We start from the raw sequence: 17867 nt of genomic DNA, 5'->3' as shown, positions 1-17867 counted from the left end.
CAACACACCTGTCCTGGGTCATCACAGTAACTGGACCCCTTGCCAAGGTTTTTAATGAGAATCACAAATCTGTTTTGCTGAGGACTCTAAAAACTGCTGCACCATTGCAGACATCTTGCCATCCTCATATAGCAATAAAGCCAGTGCACCACTCTAACAACTCAGGTTTTTAGGTGTGCTAGAGGAATACATGAAGAGAGATTATTTTCTGGTAACTGAAAGAGAAGCCTTAGAAGTCTCCAAGTTCTTCTTTTAAATTTCTTATTATTGTCAAGCCTCCAAATGACAATGTTCCTCCCTCTGCCACCAGCTAAGGGAGCTGCTCTGAGTGCTGCTGGTCAAAGACATGTGAGCAGTAGATAAGTTGGTCAGCATTGGAGAACAGGATTTGTTTCTGCTAAAAGACTAGAACAAAGTATCTCTGCAGATGTGCTAACCTCTGTTAGTCCAGAAAGTAAAAAGCTGGTAACTCAGAGCAAGGGAGTTCTAATAGTGCAACTGAGAATTCTTTCACACACAAAAGATAATCCCATTTCCCTTCTACTCTCCACCACAAAACTGTTCCTACCTGGCATGATGACAGCAATTTAAGCATTTGGCTACTATTATGAATCATGGTTCTCTACCCCACTCCTTTCTGTGTGCTGGAAAGACGTCACACTGGGGGAAAAGCTACTTTTTTGCCTCAGAAAAACTGAAATTCATCAACAAGAGAACAAAATTATGATGTGCTACCTGCAAAATATTCAAACAACAATTCAGTCATTCAGCCCAACACAGGTTCAAAACATATGACCAACAAATAAAGAATTCAGTACTTTCTGAAGTGTTATCTCCGCAAAAGACATCTAGGTTTCAATGGACTATAAAGAAAAAAAAAAAGGGTTACAAACAGGAGGCAGAAATAGCCAAACTACACAAGACTGAAGTCTCTGCACTACGTAAATACTTTGACATATTTTTCCACAAATAATTTTTTTTTATTACCTGATTTCTGTCATAGTTGTGGCAGAAGAAAAAGATTATTACTGGAAGTTGTCATGGGGGACAAAACACCTCTAAAATAATATGGGTTGGTGGAAATACAAATGATGTTTTTATTGAGAATTAATAAAACAAAGGCCATTCATTTCTCTATCTTGTCATCAAACAGGCAAATAATGGCACTTTCAGTCCTCCTGCATGTGCGAAAGACAGAAACACAGGTAAAAATCTCCTACTGGAAGTTACTGTCTCAGAGTATTCATAGTTAGATAAGGTCTAAGTGCAGACAAAAAGGGATCTTGAGAAAATCAGCACACAATCCTCCTTGATACCAGTGCTCAAGGAGGACAAGAACAGTCTCCACTATTAGAATAATAATGTTGCAGGGTGGAAAAATGCAGATCAGGGGTTAACATGGGGCAGGATAGACTCCTGGTGTTTTCATTCCCCAGAACTGGAGTTGACTTGAAAGCAAGGCATGCAAAGAAATCAGAACCCAAGCTAAGGAATGACTAGGAGCAGTCAATGGCCCAGCTGCAAATTCCTGCAGCTATATCCCAAGTGTATCCCACATGGACAGTCAGGGCCCAAGGCAGGCTTATAAGCCTTCAAGAGCCTGCTGAGGTGACCACCTAATCTTATTTTTACCTGTCTCATGCAGATTTACTGTGCCAATGAGTAAAATTTCCATACACCAGACTCCAAACATGCGACACTGTTATCCTGATTATCTCTGTATTTTGGGCTGAACTGGAAACAGGAGAGGATGCGTTCAGAAGAGAGAAGGAGAAAGTCATGACACACAGGACATACAGCACAGTTACCTATTTAAAGTGGAGCAGAATTTCCCAGTCTAGACACACAGACGCACATACACAGACAGAGTCATTTAAGTATTCGTGTATCTAGAACCACAAAATAGAGCCAAGGACTAGTTTGGGTTGTAAGGGACCTCTAAAGGTTATCTAGGTCAACCCCCCAGCTACTGGCTGAGCACAGAATCAAAAAAAAAACCTCCAAGATCACCAAGTCTGACTTCTGACCAGCTACAGGTAATTAAAGTTAGCTAAAGACAACTAAGCTTGTTAGCTAACTTGAATTCACTATGCAGCACAGTAAAATAAACTCTTAGAAATCAATAAATCAGATTTTTTAAAAAAACTACCTTCAGTATTATGTGAAAGTAGATCTTTAAAGAGAAATTTAATACTCTGTAAATAGTAAACATTATATTAATATAAACATTAATATATTATTATAATATTTCTGGGATTTAACAAATAACCTGTAAAATTAAGAGAATGTAAAGGAGAAAGTTATCCATTTTTGTGAGAAAACAAAAGGCTGGTTTTGGTCCTAAACAACTTTTTTGTAATAACAAATTTAGTTAACAGCCTTCTTAAAAAACCCCAGTTTTACAATCATTGGATCTGATCCTACAATTAGAGCTATAATATGATTCATCATGTTATTCTACCATATAGATTAAGTAATTTTATGGTCTTTAATAAAAAACCCCAGCAATAACAGTAATATTAATAATAATAATATTATTGATAATAATAATAACAACAACAACAATAACAATAATAATAATGATAATAATAATAATAATAATGAAAGCATTCATAGAATTAGAATTAGGCTTGGTTTATCAACAGAAGAATAGCTCTTCAAGTTTTATGTAGAAAGCAGAAAGAAAAATAGAACTCTTTTATCTTGCTTCTTCAGAGAAATTTAAGAAATTAATAGGTCTTACACTTCTACATAAACAAGAAATCAGTCTGTAAGTCTTCCCAAATACATTTCTCATCAATTTATTTGACTAGTATAACTGGTTTTGACTTTTCAGACAAATGGTGCTGTTAATTTTAGCATATTTTTTTTTTTTCCAGAATTTTCTGCTGAAGTTTATCTTTCATAGATCATGGCTACACTTTTTCCCTTTGATTGGAAACCTAACACTGTTTCATCCTTTCAGCAGATAGTTTAGTTATGGACATGTTCAGTGTCTAACCTATCAACATAAAAATGGTGCAGCTGTCATGATTTTTCTCAGAGAAGAACTGATGTTGTCCTGAGCAATGGCTGAAATGTTTAAAGCAAGCCCACAAATCATACACTTCACAGAAGCTTATGTCTCATGTGGTTCCCTGGGATCCCTGGGCTGGAGAGACTGAAAGGATAGCAGAAGGGTCTCTCTGGCTGTGTAAGCAAAAGAGGCTGCCCAGGCTGAAAACATCGTCTTCATGATTGTGACTTCAGGGGAGCAATACTCATTTACACGAGGTGAGGATTTGGCTATGATAGTGATGGGACATGCTTTTGGGAAAATACAGAATTTACTCTTTGGCCACATCTTTAATGAAACCCATAAAAATTACCCTGGATCTGGAGTTATACAGCAACACATAGATTCTGACATCTGTCCTGAAGATAGAAGCAGCCTTGAATAATCCTTGATCACCCATTAGAGGAAGCCAAGACTTTCTTGTTCTTCCTTGCCAGATGTAAGAAGAAGAACATTTTTCAGAATTCACACAAGCAGAAGGCAAAAATTATGTTGAGAGAGAACTAAATATGAAGACTACAATAACAGGAAGAAGTGAAAGGGATGAGGAAAATAGAAAAATAATGAAAATTAAAATAGAATATTTCCTTTGCATCAGAAAGACTAAGAGATTGTGACAGGGAAACCCAATAACACAAAGGAGATTTTGTCTACATTACTAAAAGGAAGGAAGGAAGTGGAAGAAGGAAGGAAGTGGAAGAAGGAAGAACAGAAGTGTGGGAAGGGAGGGAGGGAGGGAGGGAGGGAGGGAGGGAGGGAGGGAGGAAGGAAGGAAGGAAGGAAGGAAGGAAGGAAGGAAGGAAGGAAGGAAGGAAGGAAGGAAGGAAGGAAGGAAGGAAGGAAGGAAGGAAGGAAGGAAGGAAGGAAGGAAGGAAGGAAGGAAGGAAGGAAGGAAGGAAGGAAGGAAGGAAGGAAGGAAGGAAGGAAGGAAGGAAGGAAGGAAGGAAGGAAGGAAGGAAGGAAGGAAGGAAGGAAGGAAGGAAGGAAGGAAGGAAGGAAGGAAGGAAGGAAGGAAGGAAGGAAGGAAGGAAGGAAGGAAGGAAGGAAGGAAGGAAAATACCCATGTTACTTCCTTTTCAGAGAGACTGAACACAAGGTGTGAGCTGCATAAAACATAATGTATAAATCAGTATTCCAACACACACGCTCAGTGCTGCAATTTTCTTGGGTTTTTTTTTTCTTTTTCTTTTTTTTCTGTGATGATGTGAAGTGTGACGACAAAGAATGAGCTTGATTTCAAATAAAAGGAGGAGCAGGCTGTTCCTGAAGGATTGCACCCTGTGGTAAGTGACCCACTTTGGAGCAGTTTGTGAAGAGCTGTGGCTCGCAAGATAGACTTATGCTGAAGAAATTCATGGAGAACTCTCTCCCCTGGGAGGGATCCCACACTGGAGCAGGGGAATGATTCCTCTCCCTGAGCAGTGGCAGGGCAATGTGCGATGAACTGATTGTAACCTCTGCTCCCCATCTGCTTTTATTGCTCACAGGGAGGAGGAAGAGGAAAGGAGGGAGAGGTAGGGGGGAAGATGTTTTTTGAGATTTATTTTACTTCTCTTTATCTTCCTCTGATTTTTTATTGGCAATAAATTCAATTCATTTCCCAAGTCTGTTTTGCCCATGACAGTAATCAGTGAGTGACCTCTTCCATTCCTTATCTAAACCCATGACCATTCAGTTAAAATTTCTCTCCCCATGTGGTTGCAGAGAGCAGCTTTGGTGGGTACCTGGCATTCAACCAGGATCAACCCACCATTCTCCAACTTTGCAGCCTCAACTGTTGTATGCAGAAATTGCTTATACTCTCAAAACCATAAAAAAGGATTTGAAGTACAGGAATTGATTTTGCAAACAGGGAAAATTAAACTAGAAACTGGAAGTTTTAAATGTTTTGTCCTCAGCACATGCATTAATTCTATCTATCTATAAAGACATTTCATAATGTGGAACTTCAAATCACTATTTCCTTAAAGACCATTCTATTGATTTCAGCACTGAGGTTCAAGCCAGTTGTAATACACCAATGGGACATATTATTAGCTGAGGTAAACTCAAAATGAGACCCAAAGATCTGAGAAGTAATCTGTATTTCTTTAAAAAAAGGAGAAAGAAAGCACATCCAAATTACATGCAGGTCCACAGAGGAGGGAATGTAAAATGTTCAGGAGGAACAATAAGATTAGGAAGAAATAGAACATATAACAGTCTGAGTGGTTTTTTTTTGTTTGAAAAATGCTGTTGTTTGATCTGTGTCACAATGCATTTAAGAGTAAAACTACAGAGAAAAAAAAATTATGTTCCAATATTAATTTCTAAGATTTCTTAGGTGTTTCACACAAAGAACAAAGGCAAGTTATACATCTCTTCATGGGAAAAATGCATTTATATAATATGGAAAGATACATGTTTATATAATATGGAGACAGGCAAAATGCTCACAGCTAGCCCGATTTCTGAACTATCACAGTCATGGGTACTGGACTATGCCTTGGAATATATCTGAATCAGGTACTGAATAACTTCTCCAGCACTTTATCTCCCAAAATAAAATAAAAATATTTTAAAAATCTCTAACCTTACTCCTGGAGTCAAAGATTCAGGGATTCAGCTTGTTCTATACATAAATTTGGCTTTGCTTGCCCTGAATAGAATCAGACGTCTCTTCTGACTTTACTAAATGGCCAGCAGGCAAAACAAAGGCTTCAGTTCAAAATCTCATAATTAAACAAAGACTCATAAATATGCAGCTAAGGTACTGGTAGTCTTAAACCTCCAAACTGTAGGAAAAATAAAGGATAAATATGAGAGAAGGATGTTAAAATTTCCAAATATTGCACCTTTTTACAATTACATTCTTGTCAATGAGAGTGAAATCCATCACCTTTAAATCAGGAGTGAGTACTGAGGCACACAGAAGCACCTAACCTTTAATTTCAATAATATGAAGAACAGTTGGTGACCACACAATAAGCTATGGGTTGACCCAAGTCTTACACACAAAGAAATATATTCCTATGATTAGTTAAGATAATTAACACGGTTGTTTGACCTACTGGGAAAAATGGTCTATGTCTACGTAAGCATACACTGATCTTAACATCACTTTTACTAATCCAGGACTCTTGAACGTATTAAATAAAGATATGTTTTATGTATAATATTGTATCTCAAGAACATCTTGGTTGCTATAACACTTGGATCAATGCAAGCTGACCGGAGGGTAAACTTGAAGTTGCTTTCAGTAGTTTTGCTCTGAGCAATCCAGAAAACATATCTCGTCACCTTCAACACAGTGCAATTGTTGCAAAGGACCCATTATTATAGAATCATAGAATATGCTGAGTTGGAAAGGACCCATCTGGATCATCTAGTCCAACAGCTGTCCCTGTGCAGGACACTCCAAGTATCAGAACACATGCCTGAGAGCATTGTACAAATCTTCTTAAAGTCAAACAGGTTGCTGCTGCGACCACTTTGCTGGGGAGCCTATTACAGTGCCCAACAAACTCTGGGTGAAGAATCTCTTTTCTTATATCCAATTTAAACCTTCTCCTACTCAGCTTCATGCTATTTCCCAAAGTCCTGTCACTGGACATGTGAGTGAAGGGATGGGTACTTCCTTTTACCCTCATGAGCATGTAGAAGGCCACAAAGAGATTTCCCCTCAGTCTTCTCTTCTCCAGGCTGAGCAGAAAAAGTGACCTCAGCCACTCCTCATACGTCTTCCCCTCAAAGCCCTTCATGATCTTTGTGACCCTTTGGACACTCTCTAACAGTTTAATGTCTTTCTTTCATTGTAACATTCAAACCAGCCCCCAGCACTCGGGGTGAGGCTGCCCCAGCTCAGAGCAGAGCAGGACAATCCCTCCCTTGCCCGGCTGGCAATGCTGGGCCTGGTGCCACCCAGGACAGGGCTGGCCCTCCTGGCTGCCAGGGCACTGCTGACCCATGTTCAACTTGCCACTGACCAGGACCCCCAGGTCCCTTTCTGCAGGGCTGTTCTGCTGCATCTCATTCTCCAATCTGCATACAAAGCCAGGGTTACCCTGTACCAGGTGCAAAATCTAGCTCTTGCTGTTGTTAAACTACATAAGAAACATACTTCATTTTTTAATCTTCAGGACCTTACATATGGAAGATACATCTTAGGAGACTTCATTTTTTGCAGGTGTGACAAACCATATGTAGATTATTACAGTTGTCTGCTGCACTGCCCTAAATCATGCTGTTCCAGAGACATCTCATGAAAATGTTGGTTTTCTTCCAGGATCATTATGAACTCTCACAAACTACTGAGACCCAAGATTATCATGTTTACAGTATATCAACCACTTTAGGTAAGTGGTAGCCTGCAGCTCCTACTGCAAATGAATAGAAATAATTTCTAAAATCACATTTTATATTCTCTGAAGTTTACATTAATTCCCTATAACTAAAGAAATAAGTTTATTTTGCACAAATGTTACAGAGAAAGAATGCCCCACTGTTTTTTTTATAACAGTAGGGTTTCCCAATCTTTTAAAATAACCTTTATAGAAGCAACAGAAGATCATTGCTTTTAAATGAAGCTCACAATTTATTGTGGCAATTCCATACTCTTTACCATTCTGGACTACTTATGTAGGATGAACTATTGCTGTGATTGATGGCAAGGCAATTTCTCTCCTAAAGCATATAGTTAGGACAAATCTAATTATGGATTTTTTTAATGCAGTACCTTTACTGTCACAAAGATTTGGCAAGCTAACAGGGATACACTCAGATAATAATATTTTGAATTGATTTAAATTTAACACATCCATTTTTCACTGTGAGGAATCCAGGATGAGCATTTATAGTTTAATTTTTTTTTGTCGTCCTAAAAAATGCAGTAATTGTAAATATATGGCAAATTTGTTGAAGAAACTGAATGCTGAAGAACATGGTAAAATAAAGTAATTTATATATTAAAGTAATTTAAATATTAAAAATTATTATACCATTTTAGGGTATATAAGAAAAGAGTTAGTTTAACTAAAATTACTCAGGGACACTAGTGCTAGTATAATATATCTATTCTCAAGCCACAGAGAAATAACATCAGTGTTTATAGTTTTAGCATTGCAGCTACCTTCAGACTTACAAGAAAGAATGCCATGAGAATGCAAAAGAGTTTGTTTTAGATGCTTAGGAACTCTGTTTATAAGGGAAAGTTTTCTTGGGAAAAAGTATGCTTCATATTTGGACTAAGCCAGAAATCATCCTGCTCGTAAATCCTAGGCCACTATATGCAAAAAACTTTGAATCTTTTTCCCATCCAGATTTTTGTGCTTCCAGTCAAGCTTTTAAAAGATTTGAAAACAGAAAACAAGACTAAAAATAGTCCGTCTCATTAGGCAATCTAGAAATTTGAGAATGCCCTTGGTTTAGGTCAAGAGGTTTAGATGATTGCCTTCTTCAGATCACAAATGACAGTAACGCAGGAACTATCTACTCTATTTCATTTGCTTCAGGACTGCTTCTGGCTCAGAACAGAAAATCAAAGAGAAAAGAAATAGGGAGAAAACCTTCCCCCCAAAAAACCCAAAAGCAGTTGAAAAAATAGGGAGGAAACCTTCTCCAAAAAAACCCCAAAAGCAATTGAAAATACACCAGAAAGCCAAAACCACATCAAGTTTACATAGATTTGAAGGTCACCGTGCAATGAAACATGAATCTACACTCAACTGTTTTTGAGACTTAGGTGTGATCAAAACCTAACAGAGATGGTGAAAAAGTCCTTCCCTTCATCAACCAGTAGCCTACATGTAGTTTAGAAGAATAAAGTCTCATGTAGATAGAGTAAGTAATTTAAGAGGAGCAATGATAGAGCACCAATGTATAAATAAAAGCACAAAGGTAATAAAAATCCAAATTAAGATGTAAATAAATTGGCTGAATGACCAAGAGATCGCCACACACTGTGAAGGGTTGAAAAGTCCCCTTTTCTCCTTGTTAACAGATAAGGAATGCTAAGGTCCCAAGCGATGTAGCAGCTTGATTAATCCTACAGAAGGAATGGCAGGTTTTTCACTTTAGTGCCTCATCTACTGCCATGCAGGTTTCTGATTTACAGGGAAAAATAATCCTCAAAGGTAATGTAATTTGATTGACAGACGTTGAAAACTTTGATGTATCTAAATTAAAAGCTACAAAACTATTTTATACTTGGAGCTTCAAATCAGATATGCTACTGCAGCTAGCTGTAGAGAAAGGTTCAAAACCATATAATAAAATCCTTCAAAAGAGCCCCAAGGGAGCAGCATAAAGGGAGAAAATAATACTTGAGATTATACATCTCTCTCCCTTCTACCCCCTCCCCCCCAAAACAAATCCCAACAAAACAGCAGTAAAAGAAATTAATTCAAGTAAATGAAACCAGATCATTAAAATAAAGACCCTAAAATTGCACAAGTATGGAGGAGAAGAGGGAGTGAGCATGTGAGAGAGACCTGAGGAGGGGAGTCATGAGGAGAGGGGCTGAGGCAGGTCTTCTTTCCTTACTTGGCACAAGCCACTGATGCACATGTCCAGGGATTCAGTGTAGCACCGTGTCCCATCCAGAACTTTTGGTGCCAGCTCCACAACCAGAGCCGTTCCTCTGGCTTGGCACTTCAGTGAGCATGGGTTGTCAGGGTCATTAGACACAGGAAGCCACTCATACAACTGCCCCTGGTACTTGACATCGTTGTGAGCAGAGCACTGCTGGGCACGAAAATCACCTGCTTCTGGCGGGCAGTCCTGCAGAAAAGAAGGAGGAGAAGATCAGCTGGCCTATTCAGGACTGCCAGTTGCAGTATCATGCAGCTGGCGGTGTTCCACAGCTGCCAGATGGAGACAGTTTCTGTTTAGACAAAAAAGACACATTATGATTATACCTTTCTTTCTTCCCTCCATGAAAGTACTGAAAGAACACCAAGACCATATGTAAATGGGAAATGAGAAACGCACTGTACATGTTAACCACAGCCTTGTGGTTAAGCGAAAGAGGGTCACCATGCTCGTGCTGGATCACATTCTACCTGTGCACATATGTGGAAAAACATGTGTGTTCAGCCATTCTGTTCCAGACAGGTTTTACCCTTTGCTTGAGCAGAGAGAAAAAAGAACTATAAAGAAAGATGTGATTTAATTGTTTCTTTATTTAAGCTCTTGCCACTAGCTTTTTTTTTTTTTTCCCCTCAGTGACATAAATCAGTTGCTGTGGCAAAATGAATCAGAAGCATTTGATACATATTTGCACTTCTTTAAGTTAACATTTCATAGCTCACATAATTAGGGGCTTTCAACTGAGAAGACCTTAAAAAAAATCCCCTTTTTTAATTCTTCAGGAGATTTGTGAGACATATAAATCTAACTCTGACCTCAGTCTGCCGACATAAAAACCAAAGACCACTCCTACTGCATAAAGTACATTGTTGACAAGAATTTTAGGCTTTTCTTACCCACATATACTTTCATGCTGCCACTCAGCACTAAAGAACATTAGACAGGTTCTCAAGAGAGCAAGAAGGGCTTTAAAATCATGAGTCTTCAGGCAAAATAAACATGAGTTCTTTTTATTTCCTTTCCAGTATTTGATCCTTGAAGAATGATATTTGAAGTCTTCTTTTGCAAGCAACCACAAAAGCTAGGGATTCACTAGGGTTTTCTTAGAAGTAACTTGAATTTCTCGCATAATTACAGGAACATAGGAGCTAAGCTTTACAAAAAAACATTAAACATCTTAAGAACTGAGACCAAAAAAAAAAAGCAATATTCCTACCTCAGATTATTAAGATCGTGGAGTCCTCCACCTTACTGCCATAAGGAGATCTGCTCCTGGGCTATATCTGGTAAAGTACCAGATAAAATGAAAGTTGATCCCCCTCTGCTTGAGGGCTATAACATTTTTTAAATCCTAAATCATAGACAATCCTACATGTTGATGGTAGGTTTAGTTAGAAGTTTTTGATGTACACACAATCACGTAACTAGACAAAATACTTATAGGACTGTATTATAGATTTGTTGTATTTGCTGTTTACCATGAAACTACTTCTTCCTATTAGACAATCATTTATGACAACCTTACTCACAGACTACTTATGCTCCCACTCAAGAAAGTCTTATTGCTGTTGAGGGAAAATACATCTTCTTAGATTTAAATAATCACCTATGTTTCTGAGATATTTTCTTACCCCTTCATTCACTAACAGCTTTCTGCATTTTTTTAGAAGGGCAAACTATTACAGCTTTGGATATGAAAGGCATGAAGGCTGCATGTCACTTTGTGATATTAATGGATCATTTTTTATTATTAAAATTTAAAATAAAATCTGTGTTAAAAACTAAGTTTTCAAACCTCCTCTCAAAGGAACACGGCACAGTCTTGGCTATGAATTTGTCATTTGCAAGCCCTTGGCTTAAACCCAGGTTAGCCATTCTGGCCTCTCATTCAGTGTTGGAATCTGATTATGGCTATTTTGTTTGAATGTTGAATAATCTTGGATCACAACATTCCAATCCTTTCTTGTTGTCAACTATACACACATACAAGCTGTGGCCTTAGCCACAGATTGTCATCTAATTTTTTTTGTACCATGTGAACAACTTTTCAATTAATTCACTTTCTGTTTGAGTCTGATGCACCCCAAAAGTAAAGGGTAAAACTCCAGCCAAAAGTTCTGTGATCCAAGCAAAAGGTAATAGCTTTCCTGTTACAAAAAGTTCAATGGAGTTAGGCATAAGAGAAAAAAGGATGTGGATTAAATCTAGCTCTAGAAAAATATGTATCAAAGAGCAATAACCCAGAGCTAATTTTTCCTTTTTGAAAGTGGAGGTTGAAAGTCCAAGCCTGTAACTGGTATTTTACTGCCAGAGAACTCAGTTTTTCTGTCAATATATTACAGAAGATTAAAAAAAAAAGCTGCAAGTATTTCAGTTTGATTTTAAAATATAAAGAAAAACTGAGGGGCAATCAGGCTCTTTTTATGAGCTGGGCAAACTTTTGATACAAGACAAAGTTTGGACACTGAAGCAAGCAGAAAAATATGTGGGGAATTCATTATTGCTCTATAGCTCTGTAATTAGAGAAAAAGTGGTCTTTATGTTCTGCTCTTATACAAAGGGTGAACAATAAGACAGTTACAGCTTGACCCAAGATCTGCTTTAGTTCTATTTTCAAACAAGAAAAGAAGAACACAGTGGCCTTATTTCCTACCACAAAATCTTCTGGTGCCTACCCTTCTGTGAATTTTTCTGTCTGTAAATGAATACAGTCAGGTCTATTGGCTTGGCAGATACCCAAACCAAGGCTCAGTTGCAGAATCCAAGCCAACTCTCAAGTTTGGTTCAAGCTTGGCTCTACCTTCAGAACTTCCTGGCTTGTAACAGCTTTATTTTTACAAAGAGAAAAAGGCTCAATAAAGCACACGACACACAGAATTCATAATCCTGATTTGTAGAGAACTCAATACTATGTTTGTTTTGTTGGATTTTACTTCTTAATCAAAGAAATAAAAAATGTTCTTCAACATAACAAGCCTTCAGTACACAGCAGGTGACCAGGACTGATGTTAAATACTTCCAGTCTTTGATATTGTGGTCAAAATAAAACAATGGATTTAAATAGCAGAGCTTGTGTTTAACAAAGTTTTCACGTGAAGCTTGAAGCAATTAAGAATACATGCAAGCAGTCAGAAACACAGACACACATACTTATCTAGGCACACAGATGTGAAAAAGGGTCACAGCCTGGTACAGAAACTTTTCTCCGACTGAAATCCTGAATCCTAAATTTACCTGAAGGCATTGGAGATGTCTTTCCCTCAGGAAGTATCTTTTCTTCTGCTTAAAAAAGCACAAGTACTTGCACGTTCATGTATAATACCTTCACAAGCTGTATAATATTTTTTTATGACAAAATGGACAGTGTTGAGAAAATGTGCAGTCTGAATTCTGAACATTTCTCATTTTTAGAAGCAGGTCACTGAGACCAAAAATATAGGAACTGTACAAAACTTAGCACATCCATTTTTTTATCTTAAATTTACTATTTTTTGTTTGTATTACATGTCAGCGGAGATCAGAGCCTCTTTGTGCTGACATTTGGACAAACATATGATCAAAGCCCAATATAAGTTTTCAGCCTTTACATAAGTATTCTAGTTGCTGAAACAGAAGATAAGGTAAAACCAGTGGTTTTTTGCATATATTTTCAAACACTAAATTGCTATTTTCTTCTAAACACTTCCCACACCTTTTTTAGATAAGACCACTTGCTGTTTTGAGGCAGTCTTGCTGTGCCTTATTTATGCTGGCTCCTGGACAGGAGAAACTATAGACTAACTCCAAAATATCTTCTTGAAAAAAAATCAGCCTGCTTTTGGTACTTGCATGATGGTTTAGGGGAAGGGGACCTTCTGTGGCTGTCAGCTAGCACTGCTCCGTTGTCCTGAGTGAAGTTACATGTTGGTCCAGCTAAGGGTCTGATTCTGGGAGCTTTGTAACAGTATGCAGCTTGTCTACCTGCACAACAGATTGACAGACACTTTGAGACAGCCAGAAATCACAGGCCAAGTCAGTGTAGCAGTGAACATGAGGTAGTGCATCTCTGCATGGGCTATGTGGTTCTGTGAGGAATTTTGCTAACCATATCTGCATGGCCTGTGTTTGGCCTGGAGCATATAGCAGCCCTGGTATCTGGCCACAAAACTACTACAGTCCTGCTTCAGGTTATTCCAATTTTGGTACTATAGCCAAGTCTTACCAGTTTTGTTTTCTTTTGTTAATTATCTATGGGCCCCTGCAGATATGAGGAACTGCTGCCATTGTACTCCTTGAAGAATCAGAAAGAACTAATAAACTTGAAAGTTTCATCTAGGTCCATTTATCTTCAAACTTCCTATTCATGAAGACCTTTTAGGGATTAAAAAATTCCAATGAATAGGAAACAACTGTTCCTTCTTTAATTCTGTGAATCCTAGGTGGGTCTTTTATGGCTTTTATCTCATGAGGTCTCATGAGATATTACTGAAACACTGAGCCTGTGCTGGATACCTATAGTCTTATTCATTCTGTCAGGTCAAGATTTCCTGTACTGCAATAAAAATATATATAATTTTAAAGGTGATCAGAAACCCCTTTGATCTGTGAAACCCATTTTAAAATATACACAGGAGTTTCATCCTCACTTCTTAGGCATGTAATGTGGCCCATATTATTATGGCTTCATTTTCTTCCTCACATCGATTTTATTTTTTTTTTAACTTGACCTCCTATTTTACCCTATTGTAATTCATAAGGTCCATGGAGTTTTGCCATGTTTGAATCCCATTCAAAACAATTTCCATTAATCAACAATCCAGTGGAAAAGATAAGATGAATCCCAGATGTCCCTTGATGGTGATAGGTAGATCAGATTTCATGGGACAAAAGAGGGTCAGCCTTTTTAAAGTTTACTTAGTGGGTGAAATGTAGAAGATCCTATCTAAGCAGCAATAGGTGGAAACAGTTGAGGAACTTTAAAACAGTTTACAATATACGTGCTTGTATATTTGCAGAGGCCAAGAATGATTTACTATACCTGGAGCCCTTCCTCTGTACAAAAAATGACTAACAACTGGACTACTCTGTGCAGCATCTGACAGAACAGCTTATTGAACCAGTTCCATGAAGTACTCCGATGCTGCATCTGCACCAATTTCCCTACTGAGAAAGAAAACCTGAAGTCCTCAAGTACGGGCTTGTCTAAGACCAAATAAGAACTTTAAATAAAAACACAGAGACTTAGGAGTTCTAGGGATTTAGGAGAAACTTCACTCAGCCTTGAAGCCTTGTTGAGTGCCCTGCTTGAATTATCTTTCTTGCAGCCAGATTTTTCAACAGTTTACTCCCATGAACTTAGAAATAACGAAGGTTATACTTAGTAGCTTAGATTGAGAGGGGCTCATGCTAAAGGCTTTTCCTAAGAACCCCAAGACATTGCAATATGCAGAGATAAGTTGAGAAAAATAATAGGAACAAAGAAAATGGGGAAATACCAATAAATGTTCTCTGTGTTAAATAAACATGGCATAGAGAAGAGACCTAAAATTGTCAGTGAACTATAAATGCAAAGTTCCATTAATATTTGTCATTATAAATATTTATAAAGTAATTTTTTCAAAGAATATATTTTTTTGGAAGTATGTTCCTATTTTGGCAAATAGCTCAATATGCAGCCTTCAGTATAATTTAAATTTCTTTTTTTGTCCATCTCTTTTAAATATTAAAACAAGCATTTAAATTAGATACAGTGAGTTTAATTTCAGCATGAAAACTTCCAAGAACTTCAGTCAAAAACTTATAAAGTACATAATATTAAAGCACACTTTTCTAAAGGCATTGAGGGTGCCATATTATCAAACAGCTAAAAAACGAGCTATTCAAATAAAAAAAAATAATTGCCAGAAATACTGAATTTAAAACTCTCATTTACCCAGAGTCCTGACAAGTCATGAAATATTACTGTAAGGGAAGCAATTCAGGTGATTTGGGCAACAAAGTTTCTCTATACATTTACATTAACTGGACACATTGTGGGGTTTTCTGTTCTATTTCTTAATTGTCACAGATTCACAGTTCTGCTTGCTGAGAAGATTGCAAATCCAGATGTCCAGGCTTCTGTCATTTGCTAGATACTAAAAGCACTTGTTTCCAAGTATGAAGAAATAATTTCTAGGTGACACATTGAGATTTTAAAATGCAGCCAATCAGAAATAGGATGGAAGTTATTAAAATCTGGTAGTTTGAAGAAAAGACTGTAGTCATAATAAATTATCTGAGTTTAGAAGAATTTCCACATAAAAAGTAAATTTACATAGAATAAATTGTGTGTTAGTAAGGGGATATGTGGAGTGCCTATAATTAGTTTAATTTTTTTTTTAATATTGTACCACAAAATGTAAATTGGGAGGTTTGACTGCAAAATGGCATTTCTAATCACCACTGGGTAGAAAAATTAAACTCTGCTAATCATTCTTGTAGGTCTGATACTATCTACTTGGTGATGATACTTCTCGTACACATAAGCCAGTGCTTCTGAGAATTATGTACTTATATGGAAGTTTAGGTTTGACATTTTCCAGGCTGGGGTTTGGAGCATGGAAAGAAGATTGTGTTATTTTGTAGAAAGTAAGATGAACAACACTGGTACTGGTGTATACAAAATGCAGCATGAGCTGATAAGAAACAGGGATGGAAGTAGCTTGTCTGAATGCAAGCCAAAAAATGGGGGATGACATTACAGCTGGTACTTCAGCCAAGTGAAGAAAGTGAGGTATATATTCAAAAAGTTGCAGGTGGTGTTTACAAGCTTTAGTTGCCTGATTAATGGGATCTACAATCTACAAATTTTATCTTAGGCTTAACAGAAACCTTGTTGACAGAGCTAGTAATGTTGTGCAGCTTTAGTGTCAGTTTCATCTTTTTTTCTTTTTCTTTCTCTATTTTTTTTTATTCAGAAAGCAATGCAATGAAAGGAAAAATATCAGGGAAAATAAAAATGTTTTCAGTAACAAGAAGAATTCTGATAATTGAGAAGAAGGGCATAAAGACAGTACATATTCCAACAAACAACCTTCAGAGTGATTTTCATGTAAATGAAGGGAAGAGAAAGCAGAAGACAGCAGAGTGGCAGAAGGGCTAAAAAAGAGAAAGGGCATATGAGGTGGCATGACAGCCTGGTAGAAAAGCTGGAGAGCACCTGGCAACCAATAATGCACATAGAAGAAGGGAAAAAAGAGTGTGTTATCTTGGAGGAAAAAAAGAAAGGAAAGAGAATAAGTTAAAAAATCCTACCCAGAGTTTGGCATTATATTTGTTTATTTTGCATAATGTTCAGTACAATAACCCAGATAGTTGCAAAAACATGTTTTCATTGCATTCTGACTGATTTTCTAAAGGAAAACAAATTACTCCCTTTCTCCCTCCCATGATTATATTCTAAAATGGCTGGAAATATGCTTAAGTCCATGTGAATAATAATAAGAAAAAAAGCAGACGCAATTCAACCCTAAATCATCTTCAGATTCTCTCATTCCTTCTTTTACTATTTACACATGTGGCTTCGTACCCATAATCTTTCCAGTTTCTGATCATCAACAGGCAATGCAAGTGGCAAATATACTGAACTGGATTTACTCTTTTAAGCACTGTTCAGAAGCTTTATAGACAGCAGTATCAGTCTTTTCTACAATCATTATTATGCAAAATTATTCAGCATCTCTGGAATAATTAATATAGGTCAGTGGGAAACAGGCATGCCACTCTTTCCCCTTGCCTCTCTTTTTCTTTATCTCATTTTTCTCCCCTTCTGTAATTAATTTCGGGATGAATTAAAACCAGCTGTAACAAAATCTTGCAAATGATAGTGCCTATAAAACATGTTCATTGCCAGACTCCAAAACTATTCTTCCAATACTCCAATTTCACATTTCAAATAATTCGCTTTTAGTATATACGACTACCCATACTTTCCTGCAAGAGAATGGTCATTAAAAAAACACATCAGTTCATAGAAAGGCAGCTTGCGAAAAACAAAACCACTGGCTAATTTATGAACATCATTCCTCAAGCTATGCACAAGATAATGGTAATGAAAGCTAGGAATGGGGGGATTCATGCTCTTTTACCTTCAAAGACTGTCATGTAACAGATGAAAACATAGGTCTCATGGTCCTGTAATTTCCACTCTCTAAATTTTCAGTGTCTTTTTGGATGAAATATTGAAAGGCAAAATCTGAGTTAACAAAATACACACAATATTGTAGACCTT

At 37.3% G+C, this 17867-nt stretch overlaps 1 protein-coding gene and 1 long non-coding RNA gene across 6 annotated transcripts in view; one reads left to right on the top strand and one right to left on the bottom strand.

The window, feature by feature from the left end:
- ADAMTSL1 (ADAMTS like 1) overlaps window positions 1-17867 on the bottom strand; it is a 174854-nt gene that overhangs the window by 128143 nt on the left and 28844 nt on the right. For 4 of the 5 annotated variants that reach the window (XM_064402840.1, XM_064402841.1, XM_064402842.1 and 1 more), the window contains one exon: window positions 9575-9811. In XM_064402840.1, the coding sequence (XP_064258910.1) occupies window positions 9575-9811 (237 nt within the window). The remainder of the gene's footprint in view (window positions 1-9574; window positions 9812-17867) is intronic. The other variant, XM_064402843.1, reaches the window with a different exon arrangement.
- Window positions 4245-16675, top strand: LOC135289347 (uncharacterized). The gene is made up of 3 exons (XR_010352119.1): window positions 4245-4338; window positions 7320-7389; window positions 16555-16675. It is a non-coding gene; the product is annotated as an uncharacterized LOC135289347 (long non-coding RNA).

This window comes from Passer domesticus, chromosome Z (assembly GCF_036417665.1).
Source record: "Passer domesticus isolate bPasDom1 chromosome Z, bPasDom1.hap1, whole genome shotgun sequence".
NCBI lineage: Eukaryota > Metazoa > Chordata > Aves > Passeriformes > Passeridae > Passer > Passer domesticus.
The sequence above is the reverse complement of the archived record's forward strand: the minus strand, read 5'-3'. Positions and strand labels throughout refer to the sequence as shown.